At 45.1% G+C, this 21,098-nt stretch overlaps 4 protein-coding genes across 5 annotated transcripts in view; 2 read left to right on the top strand and 2 right to left on the bottom strand.

Moving 5' to 3' along the window:
- Nucleotides 1-8,480, top strand: part of abl1 (ABL proto-oncogene 1, non-receptor tyrosine kinase) — a 24,281-nt gene extending 15,801 nt beyond the window's left edge. For both annotated transcript variants that reach the window (XM_088281272.1, XM_088281273.1), the window contains 9 exons: nucleotides 631-926; nucleotides 1,704-1,976; nucleotides 2,561-2,645; nucleotides 2,847-3,024; nucleotides 3,603-3,787; nucleotides 4,371-4,523; nucleotides 4,592-4,681; nucleotides 4,749-4,877; nucleotides 4,967-8,480. In XM_088281272.1, coding sequence (XP_088137398.1) covers nucleotides 631-926; nucleotides 1,704-1,976; nucleotides 2,561-2,645; nucleotides 2,847-3,024; nucleotides 3,603-3,787; nucleotides 4,371-4,523; nucleotides 4,592-4,681; nucleotides 4,749-4,877; nucleotides 4,967-6,531 — 2,954 coding nt within the window. In that variant the 3' untranslated portion in view covers nucleotides 6,532-8,480. The remainder of the gene's footprint in view (nucleotides 1-630; nucleotides 927-1,703; nucleotides 1,977-2,560; nucleotides 2,646-2,846; nucleotides 3,025-3,602; nucleotides 3,788-4,370; nucleotides 4,524-4,591; nucleotides 4,682-4,748; nucleotides 4,878-4,966) is intronic.
- On the bottom strand, nucleotides 8,481-14,798 carry rab14l (RAB14, member RAS oncogene family, like). The gene is made up of 8 exons (XM_088281277.1): nucleotides 14,655-14,798; nucleotides 12,085-12,143; nucleotides 11,805-11,858; nucleotides 11,059-11,236; nucleotides 10,735-10,801; nucleotides 10,262-10,349; nucleotides 10,046-10,076; nucleotides 8,481-9,970 (listed from the first exon to the last, which is right to left on the bottom strand). The coding sequence occupies exons 2-8, from the start codon at nucleotides 12,134-12,136 to the stop codon at nucleotides 9,793-9,795; spliced, it is 648 nt and encodes a 215-aa protein (XP_088137403.1). The 5' UTR covers nucleotides 12,137-12,143; nucleotides 14,655-14,798; the 3' UTR covers nucleotides 8,481-9,792.
- The window catches only part of ddx54 (DEAD (Asp-Glu-Ala-Asp) box polypeptide 54), a 23,512-nt gene continuing 16,284 nt past the window's right edge, over nucleotides 13,871-21,098 (top strand). The window contains exons 1-2 of the mRNA XM_088281275.1: nucleotides 13,871-14,863; nucleotides 19,445-19,607. The gene's annotated coding sequence lies outside the window, so the exon portion shown is untranslated. The remainder of the gene's footprint in view (nucleotides 14,864-19,444; nucleotides 19,608-21,098) is intronic.
- Nucleotides 15,895-21,098, bottom strand: part of LOC148318855 (uncharacterized) — a 7,409-nt gene continuing 2,205 nt past the window's right edge. Inside the window, exons 2-3 of the mRNA XM_088281278.1 lie at nucleotides 19,425-19,565; nucleotides 15,895-17,280 (exon numbers count right to left, since the gene is read on the bottom strand). Coding sequence (XP_088137404.1) covers nucleotides 17,090-17,280; nucleotides 19,425-19,565 — 332 coding nt within the window. The 3' untranslated portion in view covers nucleotides 15,895-17,089. The remainder of the gene's footprint in view (nucleotides 17,281-19,424; nucleotides 19,566-21,098) is intronic.

Below are 21,098 nucleotides of genomic sequence, written 5' to 3'. Positions count from 1 at the left end.
TTTCGTGACACCAATTCAAACGACGGATCAGCATTTAGCGCATTGTCATTATTTTGTCATCTTGACCACAGCGCATTTACTGTATGACATTCTGCAGACGGCTTCAAATCATACGGACAATCTGCTTCTATGCCTCCCCTCCCGTCTCCTTCTGTTTTGTGTCTTGCACTCCTACTCGCACGTCCTCACTTCCTCACTCGAGTTCCTCTCTTGCCGGAACACCGCACCGTAAAAAACAATATGGCTCGGTCAGACAAAACAGAGGAAGGAAGAAGACAACATCTGCTCATGTGTGAGGCTACACAATGAATGGGAATTTTTTTTTCCCCACCAGTGAATGTTCCATGCTAGAGTTTAGCCAACTGGAGTTTTTTTTTTTTTTGCTGTCCAGTATCATGGCAGCATAAACACAACAACAACAGAATCAGATCAGAATAAGACGTCTGTCAAATTGGGGATAAAAATTGGTTATGTTGCCGATAATCTGCCATTGCAAAAGCAATGTAAACTCGCTCTTTTGATATTAAATGTTTATGTGGCAAAATTGGTCAGATTTGAGTTGAGGTAAAAAAAAAAAAAGCATTTGTTTACAATATAAACTTTCGAATGGTCCTCAAATTTTCTTTGCAGGCGAGAAGCTGCGCGTGTTGGGCTACAACCACAATGGCGAGTGGTGCGAGGCGCAGACGAAAAATGGCCAAGGTTGGGTGCCGTCCAATTACATCACCCCTGTCAACAGCTTGGAGAAGCACAGCTGGTACCACGGGCCCGTGTCACGCAACGCCGCCGAGTACCTGCTCAGCTCGGGAATCAACGGAAGCTTCCTGGTGCGCGAGAGTGAAAGCAGTCCCGGCCAGAGGTCCATTTCCCTGCGCTACGAGGGGAGAGTTTACCACTACAGGATCAACACGGCATCTGACGGCAAGGTGACGCTTTTACACGTTACGCTTTAGAGCAGGGGTGGGCAAACATTTTGATTGGTGGGCCACAATGGGTTTCAAAATCTGACAGAGGGGCCGGAGAAAAAAAATACATTTAATTTGAAATGAAAGTGAACAAAAGCATTACAACAAAATATCAGAGTTTGACACACCACATTATTTAGAAAAGAAAACGATTAACAAGGTTTATTCAATTCATTGTTGTCAAGTTCGGCGGGCTGGATTAAAACGTTTTATGGGCCGCATATAAGCAGCTGTGTGCCACTGCAGTGAGGCGAGCCGTCTCTAGGAGCACCGAGCAATGACAAGAATGCATCGAAGCTCCACGACGCTGCGCATAATGACCAGCAGACAGTGACGCCCATGCATAGCACACACACACACGCACGCACAGTTGCTTCCCCGCAGCTCAGAATGTGTTCTGTGCACCCACCGACAACTCCAAGTGAAGGCTCTGCGATGATGAATTTGTCTAATCATTTGCGATGACCTCCGTGCTCCTCCGGGTTGCCACGAGTACACTTGACAATTCCATTTTTCAATGAGGACTGGACACGGCGACGGTGAATTTCAAGCTCAGAAACAACTTAACTGACACATTACACTAGTAAATAACAGCAATGCACCATTTTTGAGCCCAGTTGTGAGTCTACTGGCTGCATTTTTACTTACCTTTGTTCCACTGTTGATTCATGAAAGAATGGAAAAATACTTTTTTTCCCCCCCATGGTCAGCTGATCTGTTGTTGTCTCCCTCCCACAGCTCTACGTGTCGTCAGAAAGCCGCTTCAACACTCTGGCCGAGCTGGTGCACCACCACAGCACGGTGGCCGACGGCCTCATCACCACGCTGCACTACCCGGCGCCCAAGCGCAACAAGCCCACCATCTACGGCGTGTCCCCCAACTACGACAAGTGGGAGATGGAACGCACCGACATCACCATGAAGCACAAGCTGGGAGGGGGCCAGTACGGCGAGGTGTACGAGGGCGTGTGGAAGAAGTACAACCTCACTGTGGCCGTAAAGACCCTAAAGGTGCGTAACTCATTCGCGACCAGCCGAGTCAAGAAAAAAAATGGATCTTTGACGTCTTTAGCCGTCAATGGCAGTGAATGAGTTCAGCTGACATGTTTGAGTTTGGATTTGCTTTGCTTAAATGTATGAAAGACTCGACTTGACTTTTATTTGAACGACATGCTTTGCTTCTCGTCTTTAGTCACTTAAGTGAAGCTTCAGTTTTATTTGTGATTGTCTGAGTAGTTTTTGACATTCCTACTTTGATTTAAAAACTGAAAAATATGGCGACACAGCAGTTTTTGAGGAGTGTTTTCACTGAATATTATTATTTGGAGGATAACTTTGACTTGCATCACTCTTAAGTCCAAATGTCGACTACACTGCTCACCTGATTTCTGACTTGCTCAACTCACATAATGACTTGCTTGAAATTTTCTGGCGACTCAACTTGACTCGCTTGATTTTTTGCAACAGTCACTTGGGACTGAATGCACGTATGTGACTGTATCCAACGTCTGCTGAGGTCGCAGTTTGCTTGAAATCTGCTTCCACCAGGTGGTCGTATGATGTCACTACAAGCAGCCTTGTTTTGCTCCTTGCAGGAGGACACAATGGAAGTGGAGGAGTTCCTCAAGGAGGCGGCTGTTATGAAAGAGATCAAGCATCCCAACCTGGTGCAACTCTTGGGTAAAGCTGCTTGAATTTGAACTAGACACCATACAAATGTTTAGAAAGGATGCCTCCAGTCAGAGATGATATTACTAAACGCGGTATTAACGCTTATGCAAATTTGAATCTGTAATAATCACGAGGGCACGACTTTGTGGTGAACCGTTTCATCCCTTCAAAACAAACCGTCTGAGCGTTGTCCTTGTGTGTCCACATCAGGCGTGTGCACACGCGAGCCTCCGTTCTACATCATCACAGAGTTCATGACCCACGGCAACCTGCTGGACTACCTGCGGGAGTGCAACCGAGAGGAGGTCAACGCTGTCGTGCTGCTCTACATGGCCACGCAGATCTCCTCCGCCATGGAATATCTGGAGAAAAAGAACTTTATACACAGGTGGGCTGTCTAGATATCATTTACGTCGGAGACCAAAGGGCGTTCAAAAGTATGGAGACGCCCTGCTTACTGAGAATGACCCACGAAGACATGCTTGGGTGAAACAACTCGAGTCGTCAAGCACTCCTATGATGAATTAGAAGGGAAATTCCACTGACCGCTGACCTCACAAATTCTGGATGAATCTGCAAAAATATCCTGCGCACACACTCCGCAATTTTGCTGATAGTCTTCTCAGAAGCATGAAAAGCTTTTTGGAGTTGCAAAGTGAGGCCAGGAGGTGGATCGTTTCCATTACTCCAATATTTTTGGTGAAACAGAAGAGAATTGATTTGCAAATCGATAATATACTGTAGGTTAGACTTTTGCTGCAGGCCCGATTCCCATTGATTAAATCTAGCCTATGGTTTTTGTTTCAAGGCGCACACACCAGAAGCATCAACACCTGTCATTGTACTATATTAAAGAATAAAATCATCATGCAGTTATATTTTGTTAATTCAATCATTTAGATTTATTAATTTTTTTTTCAAATCAAAATCAACGTCGTTCACTCCCCCTCTGCTTGTTCTCCGCAGGGACCTCGCCGCCCGCAACTGCCTGGTGGGCGAGAACCACCTGGTAAAGGTGGCAGACTTCGGCTTGAGTCGGCTGATGACGGGCGACACGTACACGGCCCACGCGGGCGCCAAGTTCCCCATCAAGTGGACGGCGCCGGAGAGTCTGGCCTATAACAAATTCTCCATCAAGTCGGACGTGTGGGGTACGTGACATCCTGCTTTGATTAATAACAGCGCTGCAAGGGAAATTTCTTCAAGCTTTTATTTTTCCGACAACTTTTGACTTTTACTGCGTACGTTCACAAAAAGATGTGTTATGTTCGACACATTGCCAACCAGGGAGCAGTAACAAGAAAGGCAGCATATTTGGACAAGTCATTTCTTCCCCATTCGTGGCCTTTCGTTTGTCGCCGGCTCATGCCCGACAAATGATTGCCAGTCAGTTACGCTTTGTGTCGCTGGTTGTTTTTCTTCAGGTGCTGTGGTTCCTTGCAAATGATTAATTATCAAACAATAAGTGATTATTTATTTATTTATTCAAATTGCAAGCATCTACTCTCTGGGCATTTGTGTTTGCATGTTTTGCTTTTATTTGAGAGCAGCGGTGGAATCAGTACTGATTTTATTTATTTATTTATTTTTTTAACTCATTTACCATTTTACATCTACCATTGACGGCTGAAGACGACAAAGATCCTTTTTTTTTTTTACTCGGCTGTTAGTGAATGAGTTGACTTAAATAGAGTGTGTGCTTTTTTTAATGATCTGTCTAATGTACCCCCGCAGCATTTGGCGTGCTGCTGTGGGAGATCGCCACCTACGGGATGTCTCCGTACCCCGGCATAGACTTGTCTCAAGTCTACGAGCTGCTGGAGAAGGACTACCGCATGGACCGACCCGAGGGCTGCCCCGAGAAAGTCTACGAACTCATGAGGGCCTGTGAGTAGCGACGCGGTGCGACGTTTAGCGTACCGCTGGCCTGTTTGAGTAATTTTTTCCCATATTAGGTTGGCGGTGGAATCCTTTAGAACGTCCGTCTTTTGCGGAAACCCATCAAGCCTTTGAGACCATGTTCCAGGAATCCAGCATCTCTGATGGTTAGTTGGGAACTTCTCGGGTTCCTTCTCGTGTTTCACGCTTACTTGACTCGATATATATTATTAGAGGTGGAAAAGGAGTTGGGGAAGAAAGGAAAGAAGGTGACGTTGGGCTCCATTCGGCAGGCTCCAGAACTGCCCACCAAGACTAGAACGCTGCGCAAAAATAAAGACAACCGGGACGGAGATAGTCCAGGTACAAAGTCCTTAAGTCTGTAAAAACGTTTATGTTCATTGATGTCACTCGATTTGCCACCATGCTGCTCACTGATCTTCCCTCCTCAGACCCGCTGGACCCCGACGTTGCCCTGCCCTCCCCGATGCTCCCCAGGAAAGAGCGCCCCCTCCTGGATGGCTGTCTCAATGAGGATGACCGGCTGCTGCCCAAGGACAAGGACAAAACGCGCAGTGGATTTCTGAGCCTGATCAAGAAGAAGAAGAAGAACGCTCCGGCGCCTCCCAAGCGCAGCTCCTCCTTCCGGGAGATGGACATCCACACCGATCGGCGGGGCGGGTGTCCGGACCCCCGGGATGGTGACTGCTTCAACAATGGCGGATCTTTGGCCATCAATGACGCCACACATGTACTTGAATCGTCAAAGTCTTTGGCTACGAACAATAATGGCACAAACGGAGCTCCCACCTTTCCGGGACCGTTGTTCACCCGGAGGAAGGGCGCCCCGGCTCTGCCCGGACCCGCGGGCAAGGCGGGCGTCACTCCTCCTGGCGAAGACGAGGTCATGACGAACTCAAAGCGCTTCTTTTGGTCCTCTAGCCTGCCCACCGGCTCAGACGGCACCCAGTGGAGGTCCGTCACCTTGCCGAGGGACCTGGGCCAGAGGCACTTTGACTCTGGTACCTTTGGGGGCAAACCAGCGCTCCCCCGCAAGAGAACCAGTGAGCAGAAAGGGGACGTTGCCCCTCGAATGGGCACCCTGACTCCGCCTCCGCGTCTGCCCAAAAAGGCGGAAGAGTCGCCAGATGACGCGCAGAAAGACGCTGAGCTGAGTCCCGGATCCAGTCCCCAGGCTTTAACTCCCAAGGTAGTCAAGAGGCCCGGGCTCCCAGAGAACTCCAAGACCAGCGCCTTACACGCCGAGTTGCTCAAGCCCAGCGTATTCCCAGCGTTGGGCGCCGCCGGAGACGAGTGCCGGGCCCGCCTTAACAAGCACACCAACGATGCCCGAGAGAAGGCCAAGTTCCAGAAAACCAAACCAGCTCCTCCCCCGCCGCCCGCCAACGCCAAGACACCCAAGACCTCCCGCGGTCCCGCTCAAGATCTCCCGTCCCCTTTGTCGGAAATCAAAGCTAAGGGTCTCCCGGCTGCCTCGGAGCCCCAACACGGAACCACTCCAGGCGAAGGGGCCAAGAAGCTGCCCCCGAGCTGCAACTCCAAACCTCAACCGCTCAAGACCTCCGCCTCGGCGAGCGGCTCTCTCGGGGGCGAGCCGGCCGCCTTCATCCCCCTGGTCAACCCGCGCCGCTCCCTGCGCAAGACAGCCCCGCGCCAGGCCTCGGAGCGCACGCCCAACTCGGCCGTGACCCGCGAGATGGTCCTGGAGGGTGCCGAGCAGCTGCGCGCAGCCATCGGTCGTAACTCAGAGCAGACGGGCAGCCACGGGGCCGTCCTCGAGGCCGGCAAGAACCTTTCTAAGTACTGCGTCAGTTACGTGGACTCCATCCAGCAGATGCGCAACAAGTTCGCCTTCCGCGAGGCCATCAACAAGCTGGAAAGCAGTCTGCGCGAGCTGCAGATTTGCCCCGCCGCCTCTGGTGGTGCCAACGCGCAGCAGGACTTCACCAAGTTGCTGTCTTCCGTCAAGGAGATCAGCGACATCGTTCAGAGGTAGCGGAACACGTCCAAAATTCCTACAAACTGAAATCTGCCGCCTCACCCGAGAGCTGGTGCCGGCGACGCGATTCTCCAGACACCACCTATGGTCTTTTGTGGATGCGAGCAAAGGAATTTGGCCGAGTTTGGAGTTTGAGCTGATGTTGAGCAACTACAAACGAGTCGTCGCCGCCATGCTCCAAATCTTTATTCCCGTGCCTGTTCTCAAAATAGGTTGCCTTCGACTGAGTGCATAGCACCCGGAATCCAATTTGTGCCGGTCAATCCATCACGTCAGGGTTTGCCCAAAAGTGGGCGGCACCCAAAAGTGGGTCGCACACAGCCTTTTTGCTTCAAGTGTTCTTTATCGCAGTGTTCTCCCAGCCGTTATTTTGCCAAGGCACATGTTTTACAAAAAAAAAAAAAAAATCTTACGGAACACCACCAAATAAAAATGCCACAAAAACTTCAGTACTTGGAGAGAGCAAATGCAGGTATGCAGTTGGAAGTGTTGGACAGTTTCTTTTTTGCCTTCTTTAATCATTTATTTGATACATCTTTTCTGATGTGCGCGTGTGTGACTGAGTTTTTGTGTGTGTAAACGTATGAAGTATGTGAGTGTGTAAGAAGTTAATGTTTATTAACCTGAGTGCATATGCGAGAGATTTAGTGTATGAGTGAGTATAAGAAATGACTTTGAGAGGGAATTATGTGTGAGATTTATGTTCATGAAGTATTTGTGAGTGTATAAGAGAAGTGTGTGTGTGTGAGAAGAATGTCACTTTATGTGAAACTTAGTGGATTTTACGTGTGCGCGCACTTCACGATAGAAGGCGTAGAACTGAATATGTACTTTTGCACCCTGCGTGTACAGAACTCAATCACAATTTGCTAAGCAATGAAGTGAAATTTGGGCACGCTGCTTGGTTCGGAATGACTGCTTTGTGGCGAATAGTCAGTGTTAGGGCACGACGTCATGTATTTTGACCAAGTTCGGGTCGCATGGCGGAACTTGTGGGGGTGTCCGAAAACGATTGTCAAATCCTGACTCTTGTGACGAAAAAAATAATCAAAGTATTTTTCCTCAGTGCCGTGTGAACTTCTTTCGCCGCCATGATGACGACAGCCAAGTAAGTCGAGTGTCTATCTGTTGATAGTTTGTGCCTTAAAGACTTTGACGTAAAATGGCCATATCCTCAACCGAAAAAAAGCCAAGCCTTTTTCCTCAGCTTGTATTGAGGAACTCCGTGGACTTGAATGGAACTTGCCAGTTCATTAAAAGCCATCAGTAGCAGCTTCAAGACGTCAGACTCGAAAGTGTATCTCGCCTGGCGTGTGTGTGCGTGTGGGTTTTTGTGTGTGTGAGAGAGATATTGTGAAACGTGAAGAGTGGACTTTCATACCGCGGTACTGTCCCGTGTTCTTTGCTCCGTACGTACCACTACTCCTTGGGTCCAGATCGACACCAACTTGTAAATATGTTTTCGTACTCTTTCTTTTTTAGCTTCACAGTGCAATTTTGGTGGTAATAAAACGACAAATGCAAGTGTTGCTCAAAACACTTTTTAAGACCTGAAAAGCCTCTGTGTGTGCAAGAACGACAACCCCCCCCCATAAATTCTTGAGGCAGATTTACTTTTTTTGTGAAATAAGTGTGCCGCCCTCTAGTGATCGACTGTGGGATTACACCCAAAATAAACAGGAGTCATAACACAATAGTTACAAACTGTACATAAGAGAAGTGAAATGTTGAGCACAATCTTGGAAGAAATGATGTTGGATTACTGTGTGCATGATGTAGGTAAATGTGCGTGCGCGTCCATTTGGGGGAGTACAAGTGTGTCGAGCATGTCAGTATGTATTTGTGTTGCGTTTTTCTAAAACCATACATGTAGAAAGTGTATCAGCATCGTCTGTTGGACGAAAAATACTTTGACATGCAACTGAATACACCAATCGAGACATGGACAGGTTATGTATAATTTATTTTTTTCTTTGTAGAAGTCTTTTCATCATTAAAATCAGAATGTCAACATTTTTTTAAATCATATACACGCAAAAAGAATGCTTTTAAATGTTAGCAGGGCTCCTTTTAAAAATGTATACATATATACGTTGTTTACTTTTTTTTTTTTTACTTTAGTCGTGGGAAAGACAAAAGTGTGAAGGGGAAATGTAGAGCATCTCCCTTTCTTAAAAAGTTAAGACGGCAATGCAGGACTCAAAATAAATACAAGTTTTGCACATGATAAATCTGGCAAAGTTCAGTAGTGTGCGGATGGAAGGTGGGATTAAGTGGATGTTTATGTGTCTCTTCTTTACATACATTTATTAATAATAGAAACTATGTTACAGAATGCCCCCCCTCCCACCCCTCAGGGCAACTGACTTACAGGCAGCCCACTACTACCACATCAAACTGTACAATGTCCAGATCCACCTAGCCAGGGCATCACCACAGTTAAGCGTTAGATTTATATACACAGCTGTCCAATCAGGAGTCACTATAGTACACACACACAAAAAAAAAGGTGGGGTGGCCGGTACGTGCATGCTGCTGCTGCTGCTTGGTCTATTTTACAAGGAGGCCATTTCGAGGACCAGACAAGGCCATGCTGCTCTCGACACTCGGACAAAAGTCAAATTTGGGAATAGATTAAAAATAAGGCAACAAACAAAATGGTGATTGTGATATGACAATACAACCATTTGACTCTGAGGATTTATTTGAATGACGCAACATTTATCTAAATGGGTGGCGCAGTGAACACATCCGCCTCATTGTTCGGGATTTGAAACTCTGCTCCGACCTTCCTTGGGCAGAGCTTGCATGGTCTCTCCGTGATCATGTAGGCTTTCTGCAGGTCGTCCGCCTTCCTCTAGTTTTTAGCTTCATTGAAGACTCTAAATGTTGTCATCTATATCTGCCGCGACCAGTATAGAAAACGGAAAAGCAATATTCCGTCCACGTTCTTTGATGAGACGCCTAAAATGGCGCCTGTGCCTTCATTGTCCGAGCCGCCGAATCTCACCCTAATGAGGCGGGGCATGGGGGCGGTAATTTAGGTGTAATTCATCAAGAAATTGTCATTAGGAGCTGTAAAAGCAAAAAAAAAAAAAAGTGGCTGTAATGTAATGAATATGTGGTGGCAAGATGATAGAAGCGAAAAAAATGGGGACAAAAAATAGCTTGAGGTGAGACAGGAGGAAGGGAGTCGATGTGTCCCTTCGCTCGGGCGTGGTGGGCTTGGTTGGGGTGGGGGAGGTTGTTGCTTGGTCATTAGCATCCGCAGCCTTCCCTCTGGGGTTGTGGTTCGCTGGTTAGCCGGCCGCCCTGAGGGGCCGATGGCTTGTGCTGGACGCCCGACTCGGCGGCGTTCAGGTCCAGGCTGCCGTCTTGGATGTTCTGGTAGATCTTCTTGGCTGCCTCCAGGAAGGCGTCCTCCACGTTTTCGCCCCTGAACACGAGTGGAATTGGCGTTAGAAACGGGGGCAGCGCCGTAGGGGAGATGTTTTGCAAAGTTGACACTTACGTTTTTGCGCTGGCTTCCAGGAAGAGCAGACCTAAGGAAAGGAAAATTTAATGTTTGTAGAGAAAAATGGTCCCTCGACTGAAAAGTTCAATTCATTCTGTGATCATGCACATAACTAAAATCATCTTTCCTCTTTGCAATGAATGAAAATGGCTTTCATGCATTCCAGCACGCCATTTCTTTTATGCAATAGCCCTTGATAGTATCGTTACTCACCGTTCTCCTCGGCAAACTGTTTTGCTTCCTCGTACGTGACGTCTCTCTGGGCCTCCAGGTCTGCTTTGTTTCCTATGAGGATGATGACCTGTAGATGGATGAGTGGACGGAAGGAATGAGAGGAGAAATGGACTTCAAATTAATACATAAATAAAAATATAATCAAAGCTTCGAACTGAGATGATCAGGACCTCGCTCTCTGCAAAAGACAGCAATAAAACTATTCATGTCACAATACTTAACACGTTTATTGTTGTGGTTGGAATGTTGCTGGTAAACTTGCATGTCATGAAAAAAAAAATGCTCACCGTAAACTGTATGTTCAGTGTACTCGTAGAACAAGATTAGTCAAAATGAAGATGGACATGATGTTCAAAAGAGTTGAATGACTTTAACTGGGCGGTGTTCAGTTGTTAGTGAATCTGTGAGGTGCCATAGATAAAAAGAAAATCTAATTAAAAAATTCGACGTACCGTATTGGGATTGGTGAGGTTTCTGGCGTCGGTCAACCAGCTGCTGAGGTGATTGTAGGTGCTTCTCCTGTGTGAAAAGCACAGTCACAATGGTTTTCACTACTTGTGAGCTTTTTTCTGGACGGCCGTACAGTAATAACCAAATAAATGCATTTAATTTAAACCCAGAAAACTCATGTATGAATTGAATTGACACAGACCAAAACGTAGGGTATTTTCACCGTAATCAAAGTTAGTTTTATAAATGTAATGCAACATTTCAATGAATATAATTTTTTAAAAAACATTTTTTTATTTTATTTAGTGGACAAAAATGTATCGTACCTGGTGATGTCATAGACCATCAGCGCCCCGGCCGCGCCGCGGTAGTACGAGCGGGTCACGGCCCGGAAGCGCTCCTGTCCGGCCGTGTCCCAGATCTGCAGCTTGATTTTCTGGCCGCTCACCTCGATTATTCTCGTGCCGAACTCCACGCCGATCGTGTGGGGGCAGTCTGCCATGACTGCATGGGGGAGACGGGAGGGATCGGTTTGTTTTCGAGGCTAACAACAGACGATATGCTAACCGCTTAAGCGGGATACATGCAGACTGACGATGACGATGACTGCAAGGGTGGAGAAATGACAAATGTGGCTAATTGGTTACATGCTAAATTAGCAAAGACGTCATCCCAAGTTGACCACATTACATTAGGGGGAAAAAAAATAAATAAATAATGATCAAACTGCGATTCAAAAGCAATTCCGATTAGAATCAGATTGATTGTTCAGGCCTACGCAACATGAAACCCCGTCAGCGTTAAACCAGCCAGCAGCAGGTGCGTGACGTATTGAACCAAAGGACCAAAAGCCTCAAATTGCCATCTCGTCGCTTTCAGTCGAGCGCGGCATCTGGCGTCTAAATGGCACTCATTGAATGCCGCGCCGAATGAATGGCGGCGGGAGGCGGCAGCTGACACACAGAAGAGCCTCTCGGTGCTGAGTGTGTGCTTCCTCCGCTGGTTTGAAGGATTAAGAAAGAAAAAAAAAACGACTCAAAACGCGGATGAGGAAAAGTCAGCAAGTACTTACATTTCTTTTCTGTGAACTGGTGAAGCAAACATGACTTGCCTACCCCCATATCCCCTGCAGAGAGCGAGTGGAAAAACATGAGTCAATTTATTAGGTCTGAAGGTTTTAGAAACAGAATCTTAATTGGTAATTTACAGGCTAGTAAACGCTCAGTTTGTTAAATCAGGCACAGCAGAACAAGATTGGAATATTTGAGGCTCTTGGACTTGATACAAATAACAGCTTTTGTTTTTATTTTTGTAACAGACACACTTTATGCTTGTGGCGTCGACATACTCACCAATGATGATGTATTTGAAAATGTAGGAGTAGTTGTACGGTGCGGTGGCCATTGTGGCTCTGACAGAGAAAGAACACAGGGAAGGGAGGGGCGGAGGGAGTTGGCGGTCATTTAGCAGCCGGATGATCGGAATATGTGATTTTTAAAAAAAAAAAAAAGTATATTTATACTGGCAATTTACATAGCGCACTTCCCTCAAAGGGAAATGACATCAGAGCCCCGAGAATGCACTGCATTTGCACTCGTAAGAAAAACTGTACAGGGGTGACATGAGACTCGTAGGAAGTAGAAAGAACAATTACACAACCCAAATTACTTTTAAGAGCACTCAACAAAAGTAATGTTGACCCCAAAGTCAGCTGCTTTTTGTCTCCAAGTTACGACAATCAAATGACACTTTTCCATGGTGGAAAAAATCCATTATGAGAATGTAACAAGACGCATTGTGTTCAACTTTGAGAGGCTTCACTGTATAAGATGAATTTCAGGGGGGACAAAATAGCAGAACGACACAATTACAATTCCTGCTTACAATTACAGCCCCCCCCCTCGTTCCACCCTCGTTTCCTCAGCTGCCTGCCATCACATGACCCTCATGTGGCATCTCGATCCCCTGTGTGAGTCTGCTCGCTGCTCTGGCTATTAGACGTACGTTTGGAAAAGACTAAATGTGATTTGCTTGTGATACTTGACAGTGACGCGAAACCCAGTGGTGTTGTTTAAGACGAGGCGGTCGCGTTAGCATGTGACCAAATGACCTGGCTCAGCACTTCTTTTTTGACGCCGGAGACGCACCATCAGTGCCTTTCCGTGTCTCAACAGCTACTTCCCATTGTGGCAAGAGGAAGAGGAGTGCTACTGACAGAAATCAGGACACACATACATCTTGAAACGCCATAGTGACTCATGTTAAGTCAGCAGAATTCCACAAAACACTAGGTCGGGGGGCTTTAAACGTTCGCAACATGTTTTTTGTGAGAGTTTGACATTTTCAAGTGATAATTGACAACTATTTTTTTTTTCTGTTTTGATTAGTTCACTCAATACAATGACCTGGCATTAGACTGATATTCTGATTGGGAAGAATGCAATTGACTAGTTTGCAGAGCAAGAAAAGTCCTGCTCAGTTACCACCAACTCACGGCTTTTCATTGGACGGCCTTAAATAAGTACAGTGGTTATTAAAAGTCTACACACCCCTGTTCAAACGCCAGCTTTTTTTTATGTAACAAAAATGAGATCATGATATATCATTTCAAAACTTTCCCTACCATTACTCTAGCCTTATCTTCTAAACAACAGAGGCAATGTGATTGCCCAAGTGTGCACACCCCCAATTACTGCGGGTGTGGCGGTGTTCAGAATAAACAAATTGCATTCAAACTTATGTTAAATGGGAGTCGGCGCACTGCTGCCACTATTTACAGTGGCACAGACGAACCCTAAATTGAGTTCAGTTGTTCTAGTAGACTTTTCTTGACACTTTTGGTTTCAGCAGCAGGAGATGGAAGACTTCAAACCGTTCATAACTCTCTCCATTTTATCTACGGAAGATTATGCGGCGATAGCGTAATCTGCTAACAAAGCACAAACAAAAACAACAAAACAGTAACATTATTAACGGGTTAGAAGTGTTTTGCCTGCATAATTTCCTCTCATCATGACGCTACTAAGGCGTGAGGACAGGTTAATCGTAAGAAAACGACGTGTTCCAACCTACGTACAAAATCGTCACCGCGGGGGAACTGAACTCCGTCGTAAACCGAGGACCCTTTTAGGATCCACATTTAGGAATCGTGACAAATACACCAAATTTGGGTTTGAACGCAATTAGTTAATTGGAAGAGACAAACGTCGTCAAATCCGACGGGAGTTTCCTTATGTTTGCGTCTACATTAGCCACTATTATTTGATTTTAAAACCGACATTACCTTTATTTGTTATTTTCAACCAACCGGAATCGATTGTTCAGAAGAAGCCTAAACGTCCAGTAACTCTTCGGACTAGTTTTCGTGCTTTTTCCTCCATTCGGTGCCCCGACATTCATGTTTTACTTAGCGGTCTTGACAGCCAAGTCGGCGTTAGCACAATAGCTGCTATATGACATCACCGAGGTGAATTGTGACAAAGGAGCGCCGACGTGCGAGCGCGTTTGCGGACGGCGAGTGTCGACCCAGGAGGAAGGTTTTTAAATGGCATTGATGAGATGTCTTTGCGAGGTTTTTTGGGGTTCTTACCACCTGACACCTGATTACACGTAACTTTAGCATGCTAAGTTGCTAATGTTAGCTCGCCGGGGTTGGATTATAGACTGGGGTAAACGTAGTGACAGTGTCAGCATGTATACCGGGATGTTTAAAGCAAGGTAAACACATGAAAAAATAATACTTACGCCTTGTTAAAGTGTTAGTATTAACTCAGCAAGCTTGCACCAGATCCCTGTTGAGCTAGCCTCGTTAGCATCCCTGTTCCGGCCCGCAATTGCCATAATGTATTCTTCGCGTCCAACGGACGTTCTCCGACTTTATACGGGGCAGATGTCAAACAACTCCCCGTGTGTTTGTACTCACCAGGAATGAAGCCTCGAGACGGAAAAGTGGAGCGATTCGGAGGAGTTGTTTTGCGGGTTATCCTGGCTCAAGTAGGATCTGCCTCTCCAAGATGGCGGCTCGCGGCGGCACAGGGTTTCCTCCGCTTAATACAATGGAACGGAGGGACAAAGAGCATCACTGGACGAAGCGACACTTCAGACTTCGTGAACGTTAACTCACCTGGACAGGTAAACCTATCTATCTATCTATCCATCTATCCATCTATCCATCTATCCATCCATCCATCCATCCATCCATCCATCCATCCATCCATCCATCCATCCATCCATCCACATCTTGTCTTCTTTAACTTCTAAGTTAAAAAACATGGGAGCAAGATAACAGAAAAGGTGGAAAATCCAACCTTTAAGTGAATTTACTCAGTGGGGGGGGAAAGTATTGAAACCTAGATTATTCTTTTACATCAAATCACATTGCCACAATTATTAGCATCCCTGATGTTAATAATTTCTACAACCCCGTTTTACCAACTAAACAGCACTTCATCTTCCGCCGTAATGTTTCACAGAATGGGAGAACACAGAGAAATCTCAAAATCTGGAGTCCTCTCCTCTGCAATCTCCTCTGGAGCTAACTCCACAGGTTTTCAATGGGGTTGAGGTCTGGGGAGTAAGATGACCATGGGAGGAGCTTGATTCTGTCTGGCCAAGCGTTTCTGCAATTTTCAATATGATACTATGCTTATGCGTTAATCTCATTGAAGGGTGTTTACACAACTTAACCAGGCGTGCCAATAATTATAGAGGTTACTTAAGTTTTTTTAATATACTCAATTTTGTTTTGTCCAGTGGTTGCATGAAATGAAATCATCTGGATCCAGAATTGTTTTTAAAGCATCTACCGTACTTAGAAAATGTACTTGGATCCAGATGATTTTATTTTTTATGACCTCTTGACAAAATAAAATTTTGTAAATTCAACACATCATTTTTTTCAGTCTCTCTCTCTCTCTCTCTCTCTCTCTCTCTCACTCTATCAAGCTGACTTGCTAGCTAGCTAATCGGGTAGCTAATAAGTAATAACTACTTAGTAATAAGTAATTTACACTTAATTCAACTGCATTGGATGAAACAATTGAGGCATGGTATTATGTATTATGAAAAAATTTGCATTGAAATTTGCTGTCTGTCTGGCAATCATCCATCCTTCCATCCATCCTCCCTCCATTGCAACATTAGGTACACGTGAAGCATTTTTTTGTGTGAAAAATATGAATCCTTTTATTACTGCAATAATAGACCACTTCACATGCATTGACTCTTACAATCATGTATAACCGCATGCAGTCTGCTCTCCCAATCTTAGCCGGGTGAACAGGAAAAATAAAATAAAATAAAAAAATATACGTATGTAGATTTCTTTTGACAAAATGTGATCTTGAGAGAAGAACACACATCACACATTTTCATGTCTCAATAAAGATATGAAGTATCTTAGCAATGACAATGAATGCACATCATGTCCTCGTATTATAAGTGAATGTCAGCCTTTATAAAACCAGTTAGTGTGCTCCCATTGTGTTTTAAATGAAAGCTTGAGTGAATTCTATGGCAAAATGTTTTTATGTGAATGCTGAGAGAGGTTGTCATGGAGCTGCAATTCTTAGAAAAAGATCGTGCAGGAACTTTTCATCACTGCAAATCAAGTCATTTGTGACTGTAAGCCGACTTTTGGCAAGAAATGCTGAGTAGATCCTGTACTGGTCGTCAGCCAACGAAGCACACACAGAAAGCCCATTATTATCACCAAAATGATTACATGCAGGGACAATTTTGTAATACCATGTTTGAAACATTTTAAGTGAGGGACACGACGTGTAACTGTAAACAAAGGCATTGCAGCTCAGATTCTGGCTAGCAGACATTGTGGCTTGTGCTATGCTTTTGGCAGAATGTCCAAACTGAACTCTTAAAAATGAATATCAGTGCGTAGTGATTAAAAATGTAGCACAGTACAAATGCAACTTCCAGCGCTTCCATGCTCTCGAAAAAAAATGTCTTTATTAGCGTTATTAAAGCATAATAATTCACACTTTTCAAATTGCGTTCGTCTGCAACCTCCGTCTCCTGAAAAGAAGTCAAACTATTGATGTTGCACTTTCCTAAAAATAATATATTTAAGGTGTTACTTCGTTTTAAATATCATGAAATCTGTTCTTGAAAACACAAGCTAAGCAGTTTTTCCTTCCCTTTCGGTACCAAAAGACAACTTCAAGCCAAGGTGCGTACTGAACACCTGATCATTTTGTCCATTTAACGCCATACCCCTAAAAAAAATTTTAAAAAAAATCATTCAGGCCCTGTCATAAAATGCCAAGTGAGCACATGACAGTTTCTCCTTTGTGTTCTTTTTTTTTTTTAAAATACACACGGTGAGTTTGTATTGCCTATCACCTACAACCACACGCTCAGCATCAGCAGTAGCAGCAGGCTGGCCAGTGCGCATGCGCAATGTAGTTGGCTGCGCGAGGGGGCGCTGTTGCACAGGTCCGAGTCGCAGCAGTGGATGCGCACGCCTGGCAGCTCCTGTTGTTGGCAGTGTCTGGATGTGGCACAGCCGCTGGTCAGGACGATGCCCAGTGCCGCTGGATGGACGGAAGGAAGGCAGGAGAAGACGGCAAGTCAGTCACCGAGGCGTTAACCGCCTCAGCAAGAAAATAGTCGCAGTAAGCAGTAAATAGTGCAAGTGTGTAATTAGCAAGACATTTACATGTCTGCACAGGGAACTGGAAAACCACATTTTACACGTGAATTAAAACTTGAAGAAACAGCTGTTACAGCAAATAGGATTGTTTGAGGAAATACACTCATAAGCTGCGTGTCTATTGAGCTAAGGTGCCTATTAATACATAATATGATAAGTACACATCATGCCATGGACACCATTAATTGTGGGATGGCAGCTACAGACAAAAGGTCTTATTCGAGTACATTTGTTAGTCAATCACTCTGTGTGGTAAGACGTGAATTAATATAGTCCAAATGCATTTTAAAGTGTATGACACAGTCTGAGATTGCGGCACGCCATTTATTAGAGCAAAATACTTTTGTTTTGAGGAATTATGCCAACCGTGCGGAAACATTGCAACAGCCGTTCTAAACATCGAATAAAAGTCATAATTGTTCAAGGGGAATGGCAGTCAAATTTTATTTTTGTTGAATGGCTCAAAAATACACATTTGGAAAATTCCCAAATCCAACCTGACGTCCACTGGACCCATGGATCTCAGCTTCGGCGACTTGAAATCTTTATAATTGAGAGTCCAGTCCCATCGTACTCCCAATGTCAAAATGCGTTTTTTCCTTTCTTTTATTTGCTTTCTGACCTCTCCGGAGGTTATGTTTTCAATACCACGGCTTTGTTTGTTTGTGTGTGTGTGAGCAGCTTCCCAAGAGCAGTTGTTGTTTTTCTTTTTTTTTTTTAAGAAACCTCGACTTATCCAAAGGTATCAATTAAAGTTTCATGATAGCAATTACATGTGGCATCTACAATTATTAATGCTAATTAATTAAAAAAAGCTAATAAGTGAATTTGTGACCTGCGACTTTGCGACGTATGAAGCCTTGGCGGAGGTCAGACTGATTGTCAATTCTGACAGTCGGTGTCAGCCTTGGTCTTAGCTTGCACTCTCAAAGAAGGAGAAAAAGGTGCCTCATCAGCCCTTTGGGCTTCCAGACGTCAAGCGAGGGAACATCTGGATGTGTGTGTGTGTTTGCGCCGGCACATCAGCATCTGACCATCACCGCCGCCCTGTTGAGGACATCCTCCGTTTGACTTCACATGGCACCACTAGCGGCTTCTCACGGACTCAGCAAGGCGACTAAAACAGCGGCGTTATGTAAGCGGCTAAGTGAATATTCACAACGGCGGCCCCGAGAACATTTGCATTGAAGTACGATTAGAAATGATTAAGCCAATGTCCTCTGGCACGCCACAGTGCATTCATCACCATTTAATCATCTGCTGGCCTATACATATTCCCCAAATAAATATCTAACTTTGCCGCGTTATCTGGGTCACAAAAAAGACTGCAAGTTTTTTTTTGTTTTGTCTAAGCACGTCCGTCCACTCCAGTAAATGTATGAATTCACCAAATATCGCACTACAAAGAGCCAATGTTCCAATTACACTTCAAGTATCAATTCAGTGTCCATTTCTACAACTCAGTGAGAAACCCCTTTGTGCCGATCATACTAACTTGTGAAAGAACTGTTCAAAACCTTTTTTTTTTTTGCTCATTTGAAAACGATAGCGTCACTGCCACCTACTGTAGCGGGTGGGCAATTACACTTGATAATAGTACTTTATTTCTAAATTGACGGCTTGGCAATGAAAATAGTTATCCTTTGTGTCTCAAGTCCAACTTTGGCGCTGTGAGGCTGATGTGCAAGTCCCCCGTACCGATTCCCCCCCATGTTTGATGCAATTCATGTTCAAAGAAAATGGTAGATATCAATTATTTATACGATTTCTTGCAAAATCCATCGCTTCACAATCCTTCCATATTCTTTATCGCCACTGCTTGGGGTTTGATATTTTCTAGATGCGTGGGCCAAAAGGAAAGGGAGACCAGTATAGACCTCAGGTGCAGATAAAGAACAGCAAATGTGGGTCTTAGAGGGTCACATCAAAGTCGGAAAAAAAAACGCCCAAACGCTACTGTGAAATCATTCCTTTGTCTTCTAACCTCCTTTTTTTTTTCTCAAAGGTGTTTTTTTTTTTACTCACTGCTCTCTGTCTTGATGCAGAAGCGGTGCTTGAAGCCCTTGTGCGAGTGGGTGCAGGTGAGCACCTCTGGGTTTGAGCAGCCCACGTCCACGTACCTCTGACCCTGGATGATGTTGCAGCCATAGCACTGCAGACCCTCCACTGCTTGGCAACACAGAAAGAGAGAAAAGACATCTTGACAAGGTAATGATCATGCCTGCTATTATACGCCTATGGAAGGAACGCTAAATACAATCATCATCAATAATCCTAATAGAACTGCTGGTTTTATGACTGCAGTCGAAACCTTAACGATACAGCGAGGGGGGGGGGGTGTTACATAAGAAGGAAGATTAACAGAATACCTTTGTGGCCACTATTTGTCTTTGCTCGTATTCGATTGTTTTGTCTTTTCACCAGGTGCTGAAATATGCGCTTAAAGTCCTTATTAAATGTTGCATTTCCTGTTATGTATATAGGAGGGGTGGAACGAATGATTTTTAATAATTAACTTGATTATTTTGTAGTGCCCCACCAGCTGTTGCTGTTTATGCTTTATATTTAATACGGAGCAGTGATACAGTTGCCACATTAATATTCGTATAGTTCCAGTTTTTGACTGTCAGTGTCTGACCTAACGGGCTTTGCCTGTGGAGGAGGTTCGTTTTAGCTTGCAAATTCTGCCTAGCAACGAGTGGCAAATATTTGAGTCAACCGGGAGAAATATACATCCTTATTACTTGCTGCGTAACCTACATAAGCGCTCCTCTTTCCTATACAAAAGCTTTTTTTGCCTTTCAGAGGCAGTTCAAGAAAGCCACTTGAACTGATGACAGTATTGTCGTCAGCACTTGAAAAGAAGTTCATCTAAAAAGCCATCAGGATTCATCTTGAGGGCTGCTTTTCTCTTTCCCTTCATCTTGAGTGACAAGCGTAAAAAAAGACGCACTGGTGATCTTCTCCTCTCAAGCTTTTTGGCCTAACAGGGACTGACTCAGCCTCAGTAGCGCTTCCCCATTTCGAAGCTTAGCAGCCTGCATACGTTGGAGGCGACGGCACAGAAAATGACTCAAGGGCGCAGGATGGAAGTGATGGTGGTGCGCTTGGGGAGGGTTGACGCTTCCTTTTCAAGTGGCGATTCAAATGATTTGCCCAAACAGCCGCAAATGGCGCACATTGAGACCTCGAGCAATGACTTCTTTCAGGAATTATCCTGGTCCTTTTTACGCTTTGCCCAGTACTTTCAAGAAAAGGGGCGCACCGAATCCACCCGGGAGTGGGGGGGGTTAAGCGCGGATTGTCCGTGAATTCAGAGTGATCGCACACACCTGCGACTGACCCGCCAAATCCCGCACACACAAGATGGAAGATCAGCTTTGGAGCTGAAACCAATCCGCCCTCTTTATCTGCGGCGGGCCACGGAGGACGCGAGCCTCTCGCTTGCCTGGCCGCCGCTAAATAGCCAAACCCAAAGCCGGGATGGAGCTTTCAGGAGCAAACTAATCCCGTCGCAAATGCTCTTACGAAAATCACTTTTGGAAATCTGCTGGAATCGATGTAAAGCTTCACCATGACTGGAAGTGAGTGCCAACCTTTTATTTGTCACCCCCCCACTTGGTGATACAGTAGACCAGAGGTCAGGTAACCCCCAAGAAGGACCACATGAGTAGCCCGCACGTGACTGTCCTAATAATA

This window comes from Idiotropiscis lumnitzeri, chromosome 18, assembly GCF_059441095.1.
Source record: "Idiotropiscis lumnitzeri isolate Australia: NSW breed Sydney's pygmy pipehorse chromosome 18, RoL_Ilum_1.0, whole genome shotgun sequence".
Classification (NCBI taxonomy): Eukaryota; Metazoa; Chordata; class Actinopteri; order Syngnathiformes; family Syngnathidae; genus Idiotropiscis; species Idiotropiscis lumnitzeri.
Note: the sequence above shows the minus strand (reverse complement) of the source record. Positions and strands in the feature narration are given on the sequence as shown.

Excerpts from the sequence above, each read along its gene's own strand:
- rab14l (XM_088281277.1), bottom strand. The coding sequence starts at position 12,136 with ATGGCCACCGCACCGTACAACTACTCCTACATTTTCAAATACATCATC. Across the intron at positions 11,237-11,804 it reads CCAGTTCACAGAAAAGAAAT|TCATGGCAGACTGCCCCCAC; the intron begins GTAAGTACTTGC and ends TCCCCCATGCAG. Across the intron at positions 10,802-11,058 it reads ATGGTCTATGACATCACCAG|GAGAAGCACCTACAATCACC; the intron begins GTACGATACATT and ends CTTTTCACACAG.